At 45.0% G+C, this 24,829-nt stretch overlaps 1 protein-coding gene across 3 annotated transcripts in view; it reads left to right on the top strand.

Annotated features, from left to right (window-relative positions):
• Positions 1-24,829, top strand: part of agap1 (ArfGAP with GTPase domain, ankyrin repeat and PH domain 1) — a 662,670-nt gene that overhangs the window by 430,976 nt on the left and 206,865 nt on the right. For all 3 annotated transcript variants that reach the window (XM_078551515.1, XM_078551513.1, XM_078551514.1), the window contains exon 10: positions 12,700-12,804. In XM_078551515.1, the coding sequence (XP_078407641.1) occupies positions 12,700-12,804 (105 nt within the window). The remainder of the gene's footprint in view (positions 1-12,699; positions 12,805-24,829) is intronic.

Genomic DNA, 24,829 nt, shown 5'->3' with positions numbered 1-24,829 from the left:
ACTCTGGACATTGGCGAATAAAGTATCCCTTCTGCCATCTTGACCAACTTACCTTCCTATCCTGCAACCTTTAGGGATCTAACTCCACCTTTCACAGTATCCTATTATTTAATGTGTATTCCCTTTGCCTTGTTTGTCCTCCCCAAATGCATTACCTCACACTTTTCAGTATGGAATTCCATTTGCCACTTTATCTGTCCACTTGACCAGTCCATTGATATCTCCCTGCAGTCTTCCTCAGGATCAACCACACTCCAGTTTTCATATGACCTGCAAACTTCTTCATCATTAAAGTTTAAATCATTGATCTGTATCACAAATAGCAAGGGACCCAGTACTGAGCCCAGCAAAAACCCACTGGAAACAGCTTCCCCATCACAAAAGCACCCATCGACTATTACCATTTGCCTGCTGCTACTGAGCCAATATTAAATCCAACTCGCACTTTCCTTGGATCTCTTGAGCTTTTAGTTTTCCAAGCAGTCTGCCATGTGGAACCTTGTCAAAGGCCTTCCTAAATTCCATATAAACTGCATCAAATGTACTACCCTAATAAACCCTCCTTGTTACCTCCTCAAAAAATTCAATCAAGTTAGTCAGACATGACCCCTTAACAAATCCATGCTGACTGTCCTCCATCAACCTGTATCCCTCTAAATGACGATTCATGCTGTCTCTCAGAAATTTTTCCAATAATTTTCCCACCACTGAAGTTAGGCTGACTGGCCTCTAATTATCGGGCTATTGTTTCCTCCCTTTTTAAACAATAGCGCAACATTAACTGTCCTCTAGTCCTCTGGCACCATGACTGTAGCCATGGAGACTTGGAAAATGGTGGTCAGAGCTTATTTTAAGTAGAATTTTCCATTAAGCTTTTTTAACTTTGGAGCATGCAGTATATTTGCAGAACTAATTGCAAAAGTAGTGTCAGCTGCAGCTCAGTTGATAGCACTGTTGCCTCCGAATCACATGGTTCTGGGTTCAAGTCCCACTCCAGGGCTTGAGTACAAAAATCAAGGCTGACAGTCCAGTGCAGTACTTAGGGAGCACTGCACTGTCGGAGGTGCAGATGAGACATTGAGCTGAAGCCCCATCTGCCTGCTCAAGTGGATGTAAAAGATCCCATGGCACGATTTCAAAGATATTCCAGGTGACCTAGTCAATATTTATCCCTCAACCTACATCACAAAAACAGATTATCTGGTCATTATCACATTGCTGTTTGTGGGAGTTTGCTGTGTGCAAATTGCCTGCCACATTTCCTAAATTACAACAGAGACTATATTTTTATTTAGAAGTACTTCATTGGCTGTAAAGTGCTTTGAGATGTCCATTGGATGTGAAAAGCACTATATGAATGTAAGTCTTTATTTCTTTAACTCTACTGTAAGATCCTCACTTTATTCACAACCGTAACAACTTTTATTTATATAGTGTTTTTAAAATAATAAAATATTTTCAAGCGAAATTTGGCACTGAGACACACCCGGCCATATTAGGGCAAAAACTTGGTCAAAGAGGTAGGTTTTAAGGGGAGAGTTAAGGGTTGAGAGAGAGGTAAAGGGCCGAGAGGTTGAGAGAGGAAATTCCAGCACTAAGGGCCTTAGCAGCTGAAGACGTGGCCACCACATTGAATTTTGTCTGGGCCACCCTCAGGCTACCCACCGGGCCACCCTCGGGCTTCCCGCTGGGCCGCCCTCGGGCTCCCCGCTGGGCCGCCCTCGGGCTTCCCGCTGGGCCACCCTCGGGCTTCCCGCTGGGCCACCCTCGGGCTCCCCGCTGGGCCACCCTCGGGCTCCCCGCTGGGCTACCCTCGGGCTCTCCGCTGGGCCACCCTCGGGCTCTCCGCTGGGCCACCCTCGGGCTCCCCGCTGGGATACCCTCAGGCTCCTCGCTGGGCTACCCTCGGGCTCTCTGCTGGGCCACCCTCGGGCTCCCTGCTGGGCTACCCTCGGGCTCCCCGCTGGGCCACCCTCGGGCTCTCCGCTGGGCCGCCCTCGGGCTCCCTGCTGGGCCGCCCTCGGGCTCCCCGCTGGGCTACCCTCGGGCTCCACGCTTGGCTGCCCTCAGGCTTCCCGCTGGGCCACCCTCGGGCTTCCTGCTGGGCTACCCTCGGGCTCTCCGCTGGGCCACTCTCGGGCTCCCTGCTGGGATACCCTCGGGCTTCCAGTTAACATTGCAGAGACTGTAATGCCATGCACCTGGGCTGGCTTGAACCCAGATCCCAGATGTGGAAAAGGGTAGTGGTAGGGGTACATTTGTTTAACCCATTATACTATTCGACCCTCCCCCTGACCCTGCTAACCAATGGCGTGATTAGAATACCCTGTATGCCTTGATTAATTGTGCAGTGTAATCCTCTTGGGTCAGGCAGGGGCTGTGGTGAGGTTATGTTTTAGCCACTTGAACCTCCTGTATTTTTTCCCAGAATGGTTATAAATTGGACACCCAGTGACAACCTGTTCATTACCTGACATAAATACCACGATCCATTTCAAATGAGTTGCATGTTGAGTGGACATCAGGTGCAAAATTACATCCCTTCGTGTGCCAGTGGCAGACAAAAAATTAATAAATTGCTCTGTAAATGGTGCAGGTACTTTAGAAAAATTGGCCAGCTAATTTACCACAGCTTGAACTAAGGGTACCTTTTGCTGGCTGCAGTCTGGAGTAATGTTGTCGGAGCCTTTATTAATTGCACTTCGCAAGCAGTGACAGTTTTGTTGCTACTGGCAACTTTCTTCATTAAACTTAAAGCCTGTGTCAAATCCCATTAGCTGAACTGTGGGTACATTACATTTGTATTCTTTACAATCTCCCAGTATGACAGTTCCAGTTGTGTGGAGACAAGGCGTGGGAGACGTGCTCTAATGTAATGAACCGTCCAACCCGTTGTCGTGAGGGCCGAAGTATGTCAATCATGACGAGCAGTGGGTTGACAGTCAGGCACTCGCTGACAGTTCCCTTTTTAACAATGGAGAGTGGAGTGGTTTAACACATTGGTTTTTATTTAAACAAGATTACTTCCCCCCATTAGGACTTGGCTCTAACCACTTTGATGAGCAGGTTGTGTGATGGGCATCGCGCTGTGGGAGGAAATGAACAGGATAATGATGAGAAGGTCACCTCGGTTCTCCAGTCTTTGAGAGGGGGCGCAGCTTTATGGATGCTAATGCACCTGACACAGCAGGTGCTCACAGTATAAAGAATGAAGCTGCTGCACCTCTGTACCGTCACTCAGTGCTTCAAACGCACTTTGCAAGAACGTGATGAGGTTGCCCTGCTGCTACCTCTCTCCATAATAACCTTTAAGGACGAAGATCTCCGGTGTCCGGATGTAGAGAGATCTTAAAAGTGTTCATACAAATGCATTTACAATTTGGCTTTTCCAGATGCACAAAAAAATCTTTCCCTGCATTGGTCATTGAATAGGGGACAAATCGCATTGCCTGGGTGTCTCATTATGGCACTGGTGATGAAACTTGGGAGCCACCTTATATTAGGAGGCTGTAAAATGTCAAGAGGCTGAATTATAGCAGGACAATAATAGGGGCCTGCCAGATGAAGAAGGATCTTTTTTAAATAGAAAGGAACAATAACAGGATACATAAAAAGATATAGCAGAATGGGAAACACACTCATTATTTCACTTGTTTACGGGGAAATAGGATAGCCCTAACTCCTACCCAAATCTTTACATGCTTTTAAACTTTTTAAAATCATATAGATAGTACTTTAATGCTGCCATTTTGAGTATTTTTTAAATTTAAAAATGTTCTCATTAAAAAATATGTTGGATCTGAAATGCAGTCTGGGTAGTAGGTGGGTCTTAACCTGTTGCAGATTGCTGGAACGGTCTCTAAATATCAAACTGAGCAGTGCGCAGCCTCTTGTGGTCCAAACAAGTGATAGAGCAGATTCTGTGCTGGCAATGGGCACCTTGAGGTAATTAAAGCACTCAACTACTACCCTGTACTTTTAATTAGTTTCTCATCCCTTATTGTAGTAGTGTGTGTGCTAGAGCATTCTTATAGCCCCAGCACTGCACAAATAGAGTGGTATTTAATGGAGGCAACGGGGGCCTCGGCAGCAGGCAGAAGAGCTGGCGAGAGCCTGTGTCAGTTGTTCAAGGAAGGCCACTTGAATTATGTACCAGTCAGGCACTTAACTAGGCAGTGGAAGGCCTACCCCGGGGGAGCAGGGGGTGAGAAAGCAAAAGACCCGCCTGCCAGTCAGAGGCTAGCAGCTCTATCGAATGCGTCACCACCGGAGAGGTGGTAGCCTTTGCGATACTACGTCCACCCGAGGCCCAGGATCATCGCTGGATCCCAGGCCACGGGTGAGTAATGATGGGCGAGGGGCGATGGCAGCAAGGGTATGGAGTGGCTCTCAGCAGGCTCCCCCTAGTCAATGCCAGCTCCCTCAATCATGCAGTGTGTGTCTTTTAATGAGGGACTGCAAGCAATCTTGCAAGGTATATCTCCTGCTTGCTGCTGGGTTAATACCAGTAGCAGTAGGATGAGGCCCTTAAGTGAGCATTAATTGCCTACATAAGGGCCTCAATTGGCAGCAGGGTGGAAAGGCCGTCCCTGGGCCCTCCTGTCATACAGTTAATTGGGGAAGAGAAGGGAAGGCATTGAGGCCCCCACCCGCCACCCTCCCGCTCAATTAAATGCCCCCTGCCACCAAACTTGCCCAGGGGAGGGCAGAACCTAACCTAATCTAAAATAACCTTGTAGCATGGTGTTTCCTGTCTGCCGATGAGCACGCTATTAGTCGTCTTCACAAGCTCAAGTGTGGCCCACAACAGTAAAAGCCCTAGGTTACTCACTAAATACATAAAAATATTCATGATTTTGAGAGAAAAAGACACTGTTGCAGAAAGGCTTGCATTTCTATAGCCCAACCTCAGGACTCCAGAAGAGTTCTACAGCCACTGAAGCCCTTTTGAAGTTTATTCACTTTCATAATGTAGTGAATGCAGCTCTCAATATGCGCACAGCAAGCTTCCACAAACAGCATGATTAGCTTTCCACCCACAGTGATTGACAGGACCCTCAACCGTGTCCGGCCCATCTCCCATGCATCCGCCCTCACACCTTTCTCTCCATCCCAGAACCATGATAGGGTCCCCCTTGCCCTCACTTATCACCCCACCAGCCTCCACATTCAAAGGATCATCCTCCGCCATTTCTGCCAACTCCAGCATGATGCCACCACCAAACACATCTTCCCTTCACCCCCCCGGCGGCATTCCTTTACTTCCCCCCCTCCTCACTGTCCAAGGACCCAAACACTCCTTTCAAGTGAAGCAGCATTTCACTTGCACTTCCCTCAATTTAGTCTACTGCATTCGCTGCTCCCAATGCGGTCTCCTCTACATTGGAGAGACCAAACGCAGACTGGGTGACTGCTTTGCGAAACATCTTCAGTCTGTCCGCAAGCATGACCCAGACCTCCCTGTCGCTTGCCATTTTAACACTCCACCCTGCTCTCCTGCCCACATGTCCGTCCTTGGCCTGCTGCAAAGTTCCAGTGAAGCTCAACGCAAACTGGAGGAACAGCACTTCATCTCCCCATTAGGCACTTTGCAGCCTTCCGGACTTAACATTGAGTTCAACAACTTCAGATCATGAACTCTCTCCACCATCCCCACCCCCTTTCCGATCCCCCTTTTTCCAATAATTTATAATTTTTAAAATATTTTTTAATATATTTTTCTTTTCCAACCTATTTCTATTATTTTTAAATTTATTTCCATCCATTGTTTTATCTCTACCTTTTAGCCTATTTTGATCCCTTCCCCCCACCCCATCCCCACTAGGGCTATCTGTCACTTGCTCATCCTGCTTTCTACCCTTAATGTCACCATTAGCACATCCTTTAGATAATATCACCACCTTCAACACCTCTTTGCCCTTTTGTTTATGACATCTTTGGCAATCTCTTCTTTGCCTCCACCTATCACTGGCCCTCTATCCAGCTCTACCTGTCCCACCCCCCCTCAACCAGCTTATATTTCACCACATTTCTATTTTTCCTTAGTTCTGATGAAGAGCCATACGGACTCGAAACGTTAACTGTGTTCCTCTCCACAGATGCTGTCAGACCTGCTGAGTTTTTCCGGCTATTTTTGTTTTTGTTTCAGATTTCCAGCATCTGCAGTATTTTGCTTTTATCCTAATGATTAGTGATGTTGGCTTGAGGGGTAAATATTGGCCAGGACAGCAGGGAAACTTCCCTATTCTTCTGTGTAATAGTCCGAGACGATCATTTCCACCCACTTGAGAGGAGTGATGATGCCTCGTGAACAGCACACACAGTGTTGCACCCCAAAGCCTCGACTGCTTTGCGCTAGTGCCACTGGCTCCCCTGCAGCCCAATGAACAGATCTTGCAACCCAGCAGCTCTGGTGCAGTATGAAAGCACCAGGCTCTCGGGGCAAGGTGATCCTTCCACAGGGACGGTGGAACGATGTGCAGACATATCCCATTTGCAAGGTGCTTGCTGGCTTGCGGGGAGAAGCACGTGTGGAAGCCTGGCACCTCGCACTCCCCAAAAAATGATGTGAAAGACCAAAAGGAACAGAGAAAAGCAACCCAGAAGGTAGGATGATAAAAATGGAAAATTATAATCTATATATAACAGCATTATATAAAGCGAGACCCATCTCAAAGACAGAACCTGTAACAGCTCTGAGATTACAAGTGACAAACCACTCTAGCAAGACTTTTATCTGAATCCCCTAATGGAGTCGCTGCCTTTGTTATTTCCTCCTAGGTAAATGTGTAATATTATTGTGACATCTTACATGGAAACCCACTGTTGACTAGCTCAGGGGTGCTGAAAGGGAAGTGATGGGGATTTAATTGACAGGCACAGCTTCTTCCCTTCTAATCTTTGATACCGCTCCCCAGGAGCAGTGAACACCACCTCATGTGCAAATGACAGTCCCAGGGGAGAGTTTCACTTGACTCATCATTAGTTGTTTGCACTGTTGCAGTAATGATCAGGAGGATTTAACCTGATAGTGTGAGTTACTGCCCTTTGGCACCCTAATGCTTCAGCCTCACTGACTGATTGGCTCAGTTAGCACAAATCTCTGGTGGCAAGCACAATCAATAAATCTTTGTTGGTAAATAATTGCTATTGAGCAGAGTTTTAATATAAATTTATGAGCAGCGTTTTATCATTGCTGGTAGGTAAAGTGCAATGCTGAGTGATAGATTTTCAGTTATTGGTTACATTTGTTATATATACAAGGTTTTCATACAAAGTGTTTTCTGCATTATTTAAGTATTGTAGACTTAACAGTTCAGTCCCTTCACCTTTCCCTCATGGGTACAATAACAGGAATTGAAAGTTCACATACAATCTAGAAACTGACTGAGGAATATACTTGCCACCTTGTCTGGTGTCTCTTTTTTAATTCTTTCACAGGATGTGGCCACCACTGGCTAGGCCAGCATTTATTGCCCATCCCTAATTGCCCTTGGGAAGGTGGGCTGCCTTCTTGAACTGTTGTAGTCCATGTGGTATAGGGACACCCACAGCGCTATTAGGAAGGGAGTTCCAGCATTTTGACCCAGCGACAGTGAAGTTCCAAGTCAGGATGGTGAGTGGCTTGGAGGGGAACTTCCAGGTGTTGGTGTTCCCATATATCTACTGCCCTTGACCTAGATGGTAGAGGTCACGGGTTTGGAAAGTGTGTCCACTTGCAGCAGAGTTGGAAATTAAGCTAGCCCAGAGCAGGAAGACTCTTGTTTAAAGCTGAATTATACAGGAGAAAGCAAAAGTCAAACTTGCAAATGTATTCCTGCTTCCTATTTTGTCACTTGCTGTTACAAGTCTTCCAAGTGTTCATAAATTAAAGCAAAGTACTGCAGATGCTGGAAGTCTGAAATAAAAACAGAAAATGCTGGAAAAACTCAGCAGGTCTGGCAGCCTCTGTGGAGAGAGAAGCAGCATTAAAGTTTTGAGTCCAATATGACTGTTCTTTGGAACCCCGAAGAAGAGTCATACGGACTCGAAATGTTAACTCTGTTTCTCTTTCCACAGATGTTGCCAGACCTGCTGAATTTTTCCAGCATTTTCTGTTTTTATTCCAAGTATTCATGCCTTCCAAGCAATATTATACATGGCTTACCAATTTTCCTTTTATGTCAGGAGAAGATGACAAATTAAAAAAGCTTCCAACAATCTATCCTTGGCACTGTTTCCTTGCCATTTTCTTTATTGCTTTTGTACTCTTGTTATTTTGCCTTGCACAAGTTCTAACCTCAATCCTGTGGATATCGGGCTTGAAGCTCAGCTCTGGGTTAAACCGATCACTCGAGCTTGGATTTTCCATGTGTGATTGCAAATCGCAGCATGTTGTCTGAGCCATTGGAGAGCTCAGGCTTTGTTTAAATGCAGAGTTCTTCCTGTATCCCAAGTGCTCTGTCCTTTGTGCTAATTTGCTTTTGGCTAGGCTAGAACTGTATTAATCCCATTGTGGCACACGATTGACCCCTGCAACCCTCAGGCAGAAAGCCATGTATTTGGGAACTGTTCAGAAGCATGCTCCCTCAGGACAGGTGGACAAGATAGCCATCAGATTACACAAGGCAAGGCATAGCTTTATACATCCTCTGATAAAACCTATGGGATGGCCTTAATAGAGAAGATCTGTAGGCTGATTCTTTGAAGTGTGCCTGCACCTCAGTGATAAGAATCAGCTTATCTTATTCCACCATTATCACTGATGCTGCTGGAGAACCCATTTCCCTCGGCCTTGTAGAGGGGGGAGCATTAGGTTCATTCAGAGGTACTTATTCTCACGTAACAAACTTGTTTATGCTTACACTGGTGAAGAGGTTACTGCAGGCAACATCCATCATCTTGAAGCAGTGGCATGTCGATTTTGTCATTACTTACTAGATATGCTGCTATTTTAAAGACTCTTTTAGATGTAGTTAGATTTAATTTGCTGCTGCAGGGCTGTGAAATAATGTGTTACAAGAACCACACGTAGTAAATTTTCAAAAATCTTCATTTAAATTTTTTGCCACTTGTCTTCAGCAACCATCAGGACACATGGGCTATTTTTAATGGGGGAAAGTACCCTCTCTCTCTTTCTCTCTCTCTCTCTCTCCCTCTGTCTCTCTCTCTCTCTACAAAAGCAAATTACTGCAGATGCTGGGAATCTGAAATCAAAACATAAATGCTGGCAATTCTCAGTGGGCCGGGCAGCATCTGTGGAGAAACAAAGAGAGTTCATGTTTCAGATCTATGCCTTTTCATCAGAACTGATAGAAGTTAGAAATGTAATAGATCACGAGCACGTGAAAAGGGAGAGGGTGCTAAGAAGAATAAATGGGAAGGTCTGTGATTGAGTGGAAGGCAGGAGAGATTAAATCAAAGGCTGTGTTTGTTGTCAATGCCGTGCATGCGCAGTTCTAGTGTTTTACTCCGTGACGTCATTGCAAGCAACAGAGTAGACAGCAGCCAGGAGCAGAGATGCTTATCAAACAGTTATTAAAGGCGTTTTCCCATGAATTTTGAAAGATATTTTAAACAAATGCAGACGTTGTAAGAAAACATCAGAAAAAACCCCGTCTCCACACCAGTTACAAAAAACTCACCTTGCACCCAACGACGTTGGCTCCACAGCTCTGCAAGATCGGAGGAGGCCACCGAAGGGTACAGCAGGCTGTTATCCCAGACACCAATTCGATGGTTTAACCTGCTCGCGATATCACTCTGAGCCTTGGTTGTTAACAATGCTGTCCTCATTCAGCAGGTGCTGAACTGCAACAACCACAGATTCAGAATTACCTGGAAAAACTCAGCAGGTCTGGCAGCATCGACGGAGAAGAAGAGTTGACGTTTCGAGTCCTCATGACTCTTCAACAGAACTGTTGAAGTTCTGTTGAAGGGCCATGAGGACTCGAAACGTCAACTCTTTTCTTCTCCGCCGATGCTGCCAGACCTGCTGAGTTTTTCCAGGTAATTCTGTTTTTGTTTTGGATTTCCTTCATCCGCAGTAGTTTTTTGTTTTTAACCACACATGATTCATTCAGCCTCACACCAGTAGCTCTGATTGGCTTACACACATCACCCTGCCCCTCAAACTGACAGAACGAGAAAGCTTTGGCGAGCTGGGTGCAGCAGAATGATGTCATTGATTTCCTGCACATGCGCGGACCTGTGCATGTGCACAGGCGGGTATCAGTGGCCATCTTGCATAGCCCTATTGCATTGGTAGGAGACACAGTGTAAATCAAAAGGTTTCATGGTGCAAGGCCAAAGGATTGGTGAAGAAGCAAAAAATGTGCCCGGAGGAGGTGCCAATGGCAAGATAGCTGCTGTGGGTGAGGAAACATTGAGGCCCAGTGCAACACCCCGTGGTTGACATGGCTGCTTGCACTCACTGTCTAGGATCAAGTGTAGAAAATGGCCACTTGAATGAAATACAAGAGTACAGTCTTTGGAGATGTACCCCTAAGATCAGTGACTGCTTTAAAGAGAGGAGAATTAATTATTTTATAAGATGGTTTGTTGCTGATCAGGGTGAAGGATGTTATGGCTTGGGAACAGAACACTTTTCCTTTGGGACCCCAGAGTCTGCATCGACCAGCATACTGGGATCAAAACAGAAAATGCTAGAAATGCTCAGCAGGTCAGGCAGCCTCTCGGGAGAGAGAAACAGTTAACATTTCAGATTGATCATCTTTCGGCAGAGGCCAGGATTAGAGTGCACCCACTTATTTTCTGTAGAACCCTTACACAGGAGGCTGGTCTGGATTTGAACCCAGGTTCTAAGGGTGTCAGACCATCAAAATTGAGGCGCACACAAATTGACCATGTTTTTTTTGTAAATGACTCACTTCATGTGAATTTGCTGAAAATATGGCAGAACCATGTTTAGAGTAATTGGAGGGGAATGTACAGAAGAAGGCACTCCAGAAATAAAATGTTGAGGAACCATTGCATGCAACAAAATACTGTGTCAGCTCCACTAATCAAGGGACCTAAATCCTTTGTACTGCCACATTACAAGGAGCAGCAGGAAATTCCTTAGCCTAAGAATAACTCTACAAATTATTCAGGAAGAAATGTTATGGAAATATGGTTAGAGTTTCCAAGCCTGCTACGTCTGCCGTGACCTGACACTGTAATGAGTGTGTGTGCTCCGATCTCTGTTGCACCGCCCATTCAGAAGTGGGTTGCATTCCCTTTTTCTCCCACTTATTTTTGTGTAAAACTTGATCAAACTTTCATGGTAATAAGTACGGTAAATGTTCAAAAACATTAATATCAATGTTTTAAGCCAAAAAAGAAGAGAACCAGGGAACTAGTAAATAGATTAACAGAGTTATTTTATAGCCTTGTATATCACATTACAAGGCACATTTAATAGATGCTGTAAGGAATTTGCTATAGATATAATGTCATAGAGTGAGCGTTTAAAAAATGTGAGGGAGCAATGGACTTGCATATTCATTTTGTATGGGTGAGGACCAGGTGGTGTATTGTAGATGCAGCATGAATCCCGGCATTCAAGTAGTTTTGTTTTTTACAATCACAATATGGTCTCCTCTACATGAAGGAGATCAAATGCAGGCTGGGTTGACCGCCTTGGAGAACATCTCCCTCAGTCTGCAAGCATGACCCTGTCACATGTACCTCCTCCTTTCAATTCTCCACCTTGCACCCTTTCTGATCTTTCTGTCCTTGACCTGTTGCTGGTGTTCGGCACAAGCTCGAGGAACAGCACCTCATCATTCGACTAGGCATTCTGCAGCCTTCTGGATTCAACACTGAGTTCAACAATTTCAAACCATAACCTATGCCTCCATTTTGTTTCCTTTTTCTTTGCTGGTTTGTTTTTTTTACCTCGCTTGTTTCTCTCTCTATTCCTCTTATTTAAATTTGGACAACAGCTATTTACGATCCTGCCATTCACACCTCCTCTGGATACATCTTTTGTTTTTATTTTCCAGTCCCGCCCACAGCAGTTGACAAACCAGCCAAAGATCTTTTGACTTTGAGCAAGAATCGCAGCCTATACTTATCCCATTACCAATCCCTTTGGCTGCGCCATGAAACCTTTTGTCATTTAATCTCTCCTGCCCTCCATCCTATCACAGACCTTCTCTTTTGTTCTTCTTCCCACCACCCTCCCCTTTCAATTGCTCATAACCTATTGCATCTCTAACATTTTCCAGTTCTAATCCTAACCCTAACCCTGACTCGGTTTCTCTCCCCACAGATGCTGCCTGACCTTCTGAATATTTCGAGTATTTTCCCTTTTTATATCAGATTTCCAGCATCTGCAGTATTTTGCTTTTGTATTGTAGTTTCTTTTTTTTTTTCAACTTTATATTCACCTCATCCTCACTAAGTGTTGGAGAAGCACGTACTGGTGGTAAATGTGAATCCAGCCAGTGGATGAGGAGATGGGCAAGGGTTCAACCACTGAGACTTGTACCAGCCATTCTTTTGGATGCTGGCACTGATTATAAGAGTGGGTAAGTGTCCAGGGGGCACATTCAGGCCTTCGACTTAGAGGCCTTAAAAATGTGGATTCGCAAACAGTTGGATTGCGGATTGTATAGCCACAAAATGGAGCCAATGAGACCATTCGGTGTTGCAGTAGGCTCTTAACATGCAAACTCATTTACACTCCCTTAAATCTATTTTGTTTTTCCCCCACAGGGTATGCTACTTAAGAGGAGTGGGAAGTCACTGAACAAAGAGTGGAAGAAGAAGTACGTAACGCTGTGTGATAACGGGCTCTTGACGTATCATCCGAGTTTGCATGTAAGTATGCAATTTCATCCAACTCTTCTCAAACTCTGGGTTATTCACACTCGCAGTCAATTGTAAGGCACTATTGTTCCTAGAATTGAATTGGTGGAAATATCCTCACATACACTCAGGTTGGTTATAACTTTGGATTTCAACATCATGCTATTTTAAGACTTTACTTAAAATCATTCTGTAACTTTGGAAATTACATAGACCATACAGCTTAGAAAAAGACTTTTCTGGTCTATAGCTGCACATGAACCTCCTCGCATTCTGTTTACTTAAAGTCACTCAATATTCCATTCTCCCTTATCAATCTCACCCTATCAGCATATCCTTCTACTCCATTCTCCCTTATCTTTTTATCTACTATCCCCTTAAATGCATCGATGCTATTCATCTCAACTTATTCTCCCGCCACTTTACAGCCCAGGTTCATTTCACTGCATGTATGACATTTGGCCAAGTATCAATTTCCATAACCAATTGCAAATACTGCATATGAAGTCAGTGTTGAAGGGATGGATGGAGGCATTGGCTTTGTGCTGCGCAGACTTGTCCTGAAGACACTTGACTCTGTTCTCCTCAGATGTCAAAATTGCTTGATGCAGACTTAAAACAAAAACAGAATTACCTGGAAAAACTCAGCAGGTCTGGCAGCATCGGCGGAGAAGAAAAGAGTTGACGTTTCGAGTCCTCATGACCCTTCAACAGAACTGGTTCTGTTGAAGGGTCATGAGGACTCAAAACGTCAACTCTTCTCCGCCGATGCTGCCAGACCTGCTGAGTTTTTCCAGGTAATTCTATTTTTGTTTTGGATTTCCAGCATCTGCAGTTTTTTGTTTTTATCTTGATGCAGACTTCTCCATTTGGCTCTGTCCAAGGTTGTTTTTCCCCATGTATTGGGATCCAGCTCTGAGATTGGCCATCAGATTGTCTTTGTGTCTAAGTTTGGTGCATCCTGTGGTAACAGGTTCCTGTGCTCAGCTGGCTGTAGGATACTGCCTTTGGTATGTGGGAATCCTCCATGTGAACCACATGACCGACCCAGCAAAGCTGAGCTTTGATTGCATGCTTTCAATGCCAGGTACGCAACACTTTGCAAGAGCCTTGATGCTGGGGATTTTGTCCTGCCACCTAATGTTGCAAATAGATCTCAGACAGCAAAGCTGGAATGCTTCTAGTCTCTTTATGTGACACCAGTAGGTTGTCCAAGTCTTGCGCCCATAAAGAAGTGATATAAGAACCACTGCCCGATAGACTTTGATTCGCCTCAACTACTCTCTGTGATACTGAGTTTCGCATTGTCACCACCATCTGGATGAAGACATTTGTACTCAATTCCTTATTGGATTTATTTGTGTTTACTTTCTATTTATGGTCCCTTGTTAAGGACTGTGTACACCAGTTGTTAGTGGGCTATTGGCATATGGAGTGTCTCTCAAAATCCAATTCAAGCCTCAGCAAGTGTTCACACTGCATACATGCATTTCCTAACAAGGGCTCTTCTATATGCCAGTCAGAAATCCTGAAAAACTATGAGTTGAGAGCTTCATGGATAGCATGATTATGGATGTTATCACCCCACAGCTTAAAGGTATGCAGGGAGACAGGGAATGGCTGACCACCAGGCAGTTAAAAAGGACCAGGCAGGTGGTGCAGGAGTCCCCTGAGTGCTTCCCACTCTCCAGCCAGTATTCAGTTCTAAATACAGATGAAATTGATGGGGAGTGCAGCCAGAGCTAAGTCCATGGTACCATGGCTGTACAAGGAAACACGAAGAAGACTGGAAGAGCAATTGCGATAGGAGATTTGATAGTTAGGGAAACAGACAGGTGTTTCTGTGGCCTCAGGCTTGAATCCAGGATGGTATGCTGCCTCATTGGTGCCAGACTCAAGGCTGTCACTGAACACCCTGCGGGGGAAGGGTGAACAGACAACAACCATGGTCAATATCGGTACCAACAACACAGGTCGAAGGAGGGATGTGGAAACTAACAAGCAGGACCTAAAAAGTAGTAATCTCTGGATCTTCTGTCAAGGACAGAATCTATTTGACTAGAGCTAAAGAACAAAAAAGGTGCAACTACATTGCTCGGCAGAGTCTATTGGTCACCAATTGGTGGGAAAGATGTAGAGGAGCAAATTTGCAAGGAAATTAAGAGAGGTACAAAAATGATAGAGTAGTCATAATGGGGGATTTTAATTATCTGAATATAGACTGGAATAGTAGCAGTGTAAAGGGCAGAAAGGGGCAAGAGTTCCTGGAGTGTGTTCATGAAAATTTTCTACAGCAGTATGTTTCCAGTCCAACGAGGAAGGAAGCACTGCTAGACCTAGTTCTTGGGAATAAGGTGGGCCAAGTCCATCAAGTCTTAGTAGGAGAACATTTCGGGGATAGTGATCATTGTATCATTGGCTATGGAAAAAGACAAAGAACAACACAGAGCAAGAATAATTAACTGGGGGGGAAAGCCAACTTCAATGGGGTAAGAATGGATCTGATCAGATCAATTGGAATCAAAGGTTGGCAGGCAAGACTGTACCTGAATAATGGGCTGCCTTTAAAGAAGTGATAGTTGGGACACCGTCACAGTATATTCCCACGGAGGGGAAAGGTAGGGCAAACAAATCCCTGGATGCCAAAAGAGAGAGAAATTAAGATGAAGAAGAAAATGTGTACTTATGACAGATGTCAGGTGGATGAATAATGCAACTGAGAACCAGGCTGAATATAGAAGGTTCAGAGGGGAATTGATAAAGCATATAAGAGGAACAAAGATAGAGATTATAAGTAGAGACTGGCAGCTAACATAAAAGGGAATCCCAAAGTCATCATTGGTATATAAATAATATAAGGGTGGTAAAAGGAGGAGTGGGACTGATTAGGGATTTACGCATGGAGGCAATGGACATGGCTGAGGTAAGTGAATACTTTGCATCTGTCTCTACCAAGGAAGAAAAGGCTTGCAGGTCATGGTGAAAGAGGCAGTAGTTTAGATACTTAAGCAGTTTAAAATTGATAAGGAGGAAATATTGGATAGTGTGTCTTTACTTAAAGATGATAAGACACCAAAACCTGATCAGATGCATCCAAGGATAATAAGGGAAGTGAGAGTGAAAATTGCAGACGCACTGGCCATAATTTTCCAATACACCTTATCCTCCAGGGTGGTGCAAGAGCTTAGGAGAATTGCACATCTTCAAAAAAAGGTGTAAAGATAAGCCCAGCAGCTACAGGCCAGTCAGTTTAACTTTGCTGTTGGGGAAGCTTCCACAAATTATACTTGGGGGGGGAAAAATGAATAGTCACTAGGATGAATGAGGATTAATTAAGGAAAGCCAGCACGAATTTGTTAAGGCCAAATTGTGTTTAACTAGCTTGCTTGAGTTTTTTGATGAGAGTAATGCTGTTGATGTGGTGAACATGGACTTCTCAAAGGAGCTTGATACAGTGTCCCACAGCAGACTTGTGAGCAAAGTTAGAGCACATGAAATATAAGGGACAGCAGCAAGCTTGGCTGAGTGACAGGAAACAGGGAGTAGTGGTTAATGGTTGTTTTTCAGACTGGAGGAAGGTTCCACAGCGAACCTGTTAAGACCCTTGCTCTTCCTGACATATATTGATGACCTAGACCTTGGTACACGGGGAGTAATTTCAAGATATGCGGATGATACAAAACTTGGAAGCATTGTGAACTGTTAGGACAATAGTGTAGAACTTGTAAAAAGGACATAGCCAAGTTGGTGAAATGGGCAGACAATTGGCAGATGAAATTTAATGCAGAGAAGTGTGAAGTGATTCATTTTGGTAGACAAAACGTAGAGACAATGGGCGGAATCATCCCAGAATTGCACAAAGTGCAGTAGCAGGTAGGAAAAAAGTCACTATACCCGACGGCCACAATGGTGGGCTTTCACGTCGTAAGGTCCTATTCCCACCTCATTAATTATGCAGCCACAGGGAACATGCCATATTTCTGGCGGATGGCCTCCAATTTGGCCGTCACCTCGCCACTTCCTCACACAATGCACCATATTCAAACTCCAGCCATGCGCACACTCCTCAGTGCTTGCAGCCTGGGACTGCTCTGGTAAAGACAGCAGAGGAATGCAGTCCTCGATTTGGTGACGCATCCCTGGTTGCCTTCTGGACACCGCGGAGGCCCGCCGTCATGTTCTCTACCCCCGTCAATCTCACCACTCCGGCTTGGAAGGCAGTGGCAGAGGTGGGCAGTGACAATGCTGCACAAAAGAGGTTGGCCATCCAGTGCAGAAAATGGATGAGCAATCTAATCTGTGCTGCCAGGGTAAGGCAGCCATCTCATCACTCTAAACTCACACATTTACAAGGCCATCACACATTCACTGGCATCGCACTCACTGCCAGTTCAAGAGACATCACCACTCACTCTCTCATACAAACCCTCACATCTCCATCTGGCCTCATCTCCTCTGGAGACTGCCTCCTCAGTCCTCCCCATCTTGAGATCACTTGCAAAAATCAACATGTGACCCCACACACACCCTGGGATACCCCCCTTCCCCAGTACAGCTCTTGCCCTGCAGCCTCTTCCCTTGCCTGAGGCCATTTCTCCCCCTTTCCTCAAGCAAGCCCTAGCCCCGCAGCTGTTGAAAAGCCACCCCCGCCTTACAGCTGGTCTGGTAGGTAGAGACCTGCCAGTGAACCCCCCTAAAAATGGTGTGGTGCTGCCTGCAAAGCCTGGTGCTGATGGCCATGAGTGCTGCCCGAAGCAAGGTGGGCAAACAAATCTTGAAGTCCCGAGTGATGTGCAGGTCGCCAGGTGCATGTCGCATATGTGCAGTTGTAAAACATATCAGCGTGCAATCACGCCGACATGCCTGGATGATTCTGGTGAACCCGGGCTTATAATGAGATGCTAAAGTATTGAAATTAGGTTCCCGATGTGTGGTGATGGGAAACACGGCCTGCCATTGACTGATGAAGCAGAGGATCGCAAACTGGTTTCTCGACAGCGTGAAACCGATTTTTGGATGTCTCGCCATATTTTAACCCCCCCCCTCGCCATGAAGCCCAATGCTCAACACCAACGGGACTGGAAAATTCCAGCCAATGTAAAATAAAGGGTACAACTCTAAAGGGGTATAGGAGCAGTGGGACTGAGTGTATATGTGCGTAAATCATTGAAGGTGGCAGGACAGGTTGAGAGTATAATTAATAAAGCATATGGCATCCTAGGCTTTATTAATAAGGGCATAGAGTACAAAAGCAAGGAGGTTATGTTGAACTTGTATAAAACACCGGTTCAGCCTCAACTGGAGTATTGTGTCCACCACACTTTAGGAAGGATGTGAAGGCATTAGAGAGGGTGCATAAAAGATTCACGAAAATGGTTCGGGGGATGAGGAACTTCAGTTGGAGAAGTTGGGGCTATTTTCCTTGGAGAAGGAATGGTTGAGAGGAGGTTTGATAGAGGTATTCAAAATCATGAGGGTCTGGACAGAGTGGATAGGGAGAAACTGTTCCCATAGGTGAAAGGAACGAGAGTCAAAGGGCACAGACTTAAGTTAATTGGCCAAATAAGCAATGGTGATATGAGGAAAAAATTTTCACGCAGCAAGTTGTTAGGATCTCAAAGGTACTGAGTGTGGTGGAGGCAGATTCAACTGAGGCTTTCAAAAGGAAATTGGATTATTATCTGAAAAGAAAGAATATGCAAGGCTCCGTCCGGGGAGAAGGCAGGGGAGTGGCATTAGGCGAATTGCTTCTTCAGAGAGCCAACACAGACATGACCAGCCAAATGGCCGCCTCCTCTGCTGTAACCATTCTATGATTCTGTGATTTACCTTTTTAACCAGATTGCACCACCACCACCCCTACTCCTCTGTTGACTAATTTAGCACATACCAGGAAAAGCTGATTCATGGCAACGAAGATTTGAGCTACAAAGGCAGATCAGAGAAACTGGGGCAAGATTTTACCAGTCGCTGGAGTGTTGGCCTAGGAGGTAATGCGGGAGCTGGTAAAATGCTGGGCTTGCTGATGCAGTCCAGCCACCAAGCCATTTTATCAGCGGTGGGAACAACAGCAGCTCACCTGTTTGTTGACTGGAGGTGGGCTGCAATTTGAATAATAATAGGCCCATTTTGTCGCCGGAGGAGCAGCAAACCTCACTTCCCCCCCTCCCCCCGCCACGTGGGGAGACTGCCAGCTGCATGGAGGCAGCCTCCCAATGGCTCCCCGGGAGGCGGGGGTAGGGGGGGTGGACAGGGACTTCATATACGTATGCTCCATGGCCCGAGGAGGTGACCAGCAGAGGCACTGGCCCCCATGGTCCCAGCGTCACCGATGGAGAAGTTACCCCTCTGATCGCCGGGGCCTACCTGCCTGGTCCCAGCAGAGAAGAGATTTGCCTCCCTCCCGTGTGAGAGTGGCTCAAAATGGAGATGCCCTCTTATTCTCCTCGCAGCTTCAGCAGCAGGCCACCTCCCTTGGTGGTGCGGCAAAGCTGCCAGTCCTCTGATAGGGCTAGCAGTGTAGGGTGGCGTGGCCGGCTGCAGCCAATTAAGAGGCTGTCGCTACAAAGATTGTCATGCAGTCCCACTGCCTGTCCACACGGACAGGGGACCAAAATTTGTCCCAATATCGGGACTTACCCCCTGCCAAGAAAATCCCAGCCTGGAGATGTTCACCTTTGAAGGGAGGCACTGGAGGAGGGACCTTATAGAAGTTTACAAGACACTAAACAAGGCAGAGCCAGTAATGATTTGAACACCCCTTAAAAGTGTAATAGGAGGCTAGCATAAAGAGACAATGGCTAAAGAGAAAATTTAACAAAATAACAGGAAAAACGTATTTAAGGAAAGTGTGATGTTTGGGGTTACAATGTTAGAGTTCAAAACCTTCACCTCATTGAGCAAATAGATGATATAGACTCTAAGTATTTTTATACTCCGGCTATTTGAGCTAAGCCCAGTGACCTCCCTTATCTGTTTTCTCCTGTGATTAAACCTGGAACCGATTTGTTTGGATGACTGTGCTTTACACCAGGTAGTGCATATGCTCCTCAAGCCATCGTGATTAGCGGAGGGGCTAGTCCATGTCTTCATGTAACAGTAATAAATTAAATTGAAGTGTTATTTGAATTAGCATCTCATATACACAATCCACTTTGATATTGCTGAAAAAAGAGACATGCTGTCAAAGCTTTTCATCTAGCACTCATCAGGACAGACGCAAGAATACCAAATTTCAAAGGGAGCAACAATTTATACTGCATGAGAGAAGGGTGCTGATTGGTTGGCACGTCAACTCTGGTTGAGTGCGGTCAGTACTTTGCCTATTGCGAACAGCCAAAGGGACGTGCTGTTTGATATGATCTGCCATGTGCTTTTACTTGAACCTATGACTGTGAATGGATTTAAACACTGTGTGTTTGTGTGTGTGCGTGCCTGTGTGTGTGTTTGTATGCGTGCGCGCGCGCGCATGCACTCGTGCCTATGTGTGTATATGTACATGTGTGTGTGTGACTCTTCATTACGTGTATGCCATGGACTCTGTGTGACCCTGCGTGTGACTCTTTGCGTGCGCGTGACTGTGCGCCTGTATGTAACTCTGCATGCATTTGACTCTTTTTAAGGATGGCTAGATAACGTGAGCTTTGCAGTGTTGACTATTTTTGGTGGAATTTAATATTGCCCCTGTTGTGCTATCAGTGCATTTTTAATCATTACAATTAAAAATTGCAATAACTAGCGACACCATTGAGCTTCCTTCTTCCTTTGCAGCCATTTATGCTATTGGCAGCTTGCACTAATGTTTAAATTTCTTGTTTTACGGAAATGAAGCATGATTAAAGTAAAGCTGGGGGGGCGATTGTCAAAGTGATGACTCCATCTGGAGCAATTTTGAAATTAAAAAAATGTACAATAAATTTCTCGTGGACGATTTAAAGCATTGAGTTGTGTCCCTGTGCACTGGTGCTGTGCCAGGAGCAGAACCGGGCAGCTCACTGTAGCTTGAAGCCTATGCCTGGCACATGCAGAATTTGATTTTGTACTTTAGTAAGAAATGGAAGTGATCATTCTGGAAATTTGCATTTATTGAATCAACAAGAGCTTTTAACTGCATAGTTCATGTCCTTTTTCATCCTTTTATTGCTGAGATTTAAGCATTTGAAAAAAATAACAAACACAACTGGTTTTGAGAAGAGTAAAATTCCTAACAGGGACAGGACATGGATCCTTAATAACCTACTTAGTCATGCTGTGATCACTAGAATTGAGATGGCCTTGCATACCCTGGGAGAAGTTGGTATTCTGGTACAGAATAGGATAGAATGGTGCAGTGAGTTTTGGCCAAAGACCTATAAAAGGATTAGGCTAGTTTGTCGAAATAAAGGCGATGGTGTTTAAAGGTTAGAGCAATGTAACTTCGGAGAGAAAGCTGCTCCTTTTCAGTGGATGTGATTTTCAGCACAGATTTTTGTTTTAAACCATGCAGCCTAGCCCCAAAGATAGACCTGTGGATTTTGCAGACCATGCAATGACAGGTCCGTTCAGCTGATGGCTCAGTTCAAATGTGAGGTTTGTTCAGGTGACGGATCAGTTCGGGTGACGGGTCAGTTCAAAGGTCAGGTTCGTTCAGGTGATGGGTTAACTCAAAGGTCAGGTTAGTTCAGGTAAGGGGCCCGTTCAAATGACAGGTTCCATTCAGGTGCGCTGTGACAAGAAGAGTGTAAATAAAACCAATGCAAGCTGTGTGGTTTTGTATTTTGATTTTGATTGCATTTACTTTGGACGCTGTTGTTCATATTGAGTGTCTGGCATACGTGAAATATTGTCTATCAAAAAGCAATCTGGCAGTTGTTCTCGTGCACTTGTCTAGCTGCTGCATAGTATTGGCTATTTCTCTGCTGCAACTTTAGGCAAGACATAGCTGATTGTTACATTAGGCTAAGCTGTGAATTGAATGAACCATGTCTTATTTAGGTGCAACTCGCTTCGAAGCTGTCTGCCCCCAAGGCCAGTTTATAGCATTTTATGCCTTTAAAATTAGCGCTGCCTCACATTAGCTGCAGGCTCTGTGTATTATGCCTTTGAACTCCAGAAGCAACGGGAACCTGGACAGTTTTACACAGGTCGGCTGCTTGTTTTGCATCTTTTCCAGACACTGTTTGTCTTGATTATAATCAAAAAAACTTTAAAGTTTTTTGGGAAATTGGTCCCGGTCACTCTTTGAACCAGCTGTTGTTTTGCTTGCAGTAGTTATTTTATCTTTGAAGTTTCTTTTCAATGAATATTCCTACTTTCTGGCCACAGCCAATTCATGGTTGTTTTTTGTAGTGTTTTTAATGTGTCTTATTATGTCAAACAGTGTGTTGATATACAGGATTTTGGTCCTGCTTGTATAAGTTGCTTTGCTATTTGCTCGGTCTGCAGAAAATTTGTGGACTAAGCCTCCTTCCTTCATGACAACCAAGCCCCACTTTTGATGCCTCTACACTCTGCTGTTCTGAAATAGTCAATTGTCCTTGTGTCTCTTCTCCTGGATTGAGCAACTGTACACCTTCCGTAGAACAAACCCTCTCACTGTTAGCATCGCACTTAAACCATAGCTTTGAAAAGTCTCCATTTAGAGAGGGCCTTGCTTAATCAAAAAAATGTAAAAACAGCTTTACATATGGGTCAGTTTGTCTTTTGTTTTGACAATTCTCTGCCCCTGTAAAAGAAAGACATGTATTTCTATAGCGCCTTTTGTGACTGTAGGATGTCCCCAAACATTTACAGCCCATGAAGTAAAATGTTGTCACTGTTGGAATGTAGGAACTGTGGCATTCAATTTGCACACAGCAAGCTCCTACCAACAGCAATGTCATAATGATCAAACAATCTGTGTTTTACTAATGTTGTTTGAGGAATAAATGTTAGGCCACCAGGAAAAACTCCCCTGCTCTTCTTCAAAATAATGCCATGGGATCTTTATGTCCACCTGAGAGGGCAGATATGGACTCGGTTTAATGTCTCGTCTGAAAAACGGTGCCTCTGTTAGCGCAGCACTCCCTAGATTATGCTCTCAAGTCTCTGAAGTGAGAACCTACAATTTTCTGATTCAGGGAGAAGACAGCAATTCTCCAGGCCATGGCTGACACCTTGTACAGTACCACCTTCTCTTTTTCTGCCTCTCTCTCTATTCTCTCCCTCACCACGCGTAATGCAGAGGTACACCCCCAATCACATTTGCACTCTGACCACTGTTACTGATACAAGCTGTGCCACAGCTATAATCATACCAGTCCTGAACTGCACTGACAGCCATGCGCATACTGGATGAAGTTCCAATTGAGTATGGGGACAGGACGGGCAGTAGCGGGTTCATCAGTCCTCATGACAAGCCAGTGTAAAAGTCAAAAAAGAGGAAAATCGGACCACATGTATAACAGGCACCCCCGCCCCATTCTGCACCCATGCTAAAGTTGGATTCCGCCCTATTCATATAAAGCTGTGGCCACAGCCACATCTACACCCCTACGCAGCTGGAATCCCTGACATCTCCTCAACTGTACACAGCTGGGATCCCTGACATGTGCACATCTGTACACAGCTGGGATCCCTGACATGTCCACGTCTGTATACAGCTGGGATCCCTGACATGTCCACGTCTGTACACAGCTGGAATCCCTGACACGTCCAGGTCTGTATACAGCTGGGATCCCTGACATGTCCACGTCTGTACACAGCTGGGATCCCTGACATGTCCACGTCTGTACACAGCTGGGATCCCTGACATGTCCACACCTGTACACAGCTGGGATCACTGACATTTCCACACCTGTACACAGCTGGGATCCCTGACATGTCCACACCTGTACACAAATGGAATCACTGTCAGACCAACACCTGTACAGAGCTGCAATCACTGCCACATGCACACCTGTACACAGCAGGAATCATCATCAACTGTACACAGCTAGAATCACTGCCACACCCACAGCTGTACACAGCTGGAGTCACCAATACCTGTGCATAGGTGTTATTTCTGACACTTCGTACCTGTGTCCATGAGCACAGGGTAGCTGATAAAGGTCTGTACCATTTCTGATTTTCAGTCAGAGCCACGTGCTCACTGGCACAGACTCGCATACTCAGATGCATGTGCACTGATGCAGAACTGTAACTGCAGCCGCACGTGCTATGACATCCAGATGCAGGTGTGCACTGCAGATTTTAACCCAAGAGCCTTCAGTCCAGTAAGCTCGCTGCTAATTGCATTTTACGTCCTAATGGATGTGAAGCAGATTCTGATTTCTCAACGAGCACAGCAGTAAGAACCACTTTGGAGATTATGTTAAATTATAACCATCTTCCCGTAATTCCAGGCACTTCAACTTCCCACAGACTTTCCAGTGTTATTAGTTGGAAGTAGTGGAGAGGTAAAATAAACAAGGCAGCAACCGCTAAGAGTTTTATATGTGGTTTTTATTTTAAATATGGAATTAACAGGAGAAGGCCATTGAGCCCATTGTATCTGTGCTGGCTCTTTGAAAGAGCTATAAGCATTTAGTCCCACTCCCCTGTTCTTTGTCAACTGCCCTGTACATATTTCCCCTTCAAGTATTTAGCTTCATATGAATAAATCATATGAATTTTGTGAAGGATATAATGCTATGTACAGCCCATACTAATCTGCTGTTAAGATAAAATGCACAGATATTGCAGAAATGTTAAGCCAGCTTTCGTGTATGCTGCTTATATGAGAGCGAGAGACCCAACTGTCCTGGCTTCCCAATTAGTGCTTTCCCTAATTTGAGTTGTTTAATTGTTAATGACACCCGAAGGTCCACACAATTAGATTGTTAAGTATAATTTCAGTTACCAGACAATTAAGGAAGCTGGTGCAGGAGATAAAAATATTATTGATGAAGATTTTCTGTTACATTAGGGAAATCACAAACCAAGATCACAGGGAGAAAATACATTGTTTGAGAACACATTCAGGAATCGGACTCCCATCTGTTTGGTTTTGCACCAGTTAGGCAGGCTTTTGAATGAGCTG

Source organism: Cetorhinus maximus, chromosome 11 (genome assembly GCF_964194155.1).
Source record: "Cetorhinus maximus chromosome 11, sCetMax3.hap1.1, whole genome shotgun sequence".
Lineage (NCBI taxonomy): Eukaryota > Metazoa > Chordata > Chondrichthyes > Lamniformes > Cetorhinidae > Cetorhinus > Cetorhinus maximus.
This window is presented reverse-complemented; position numbering and strand designations above follow the sequence as displayed.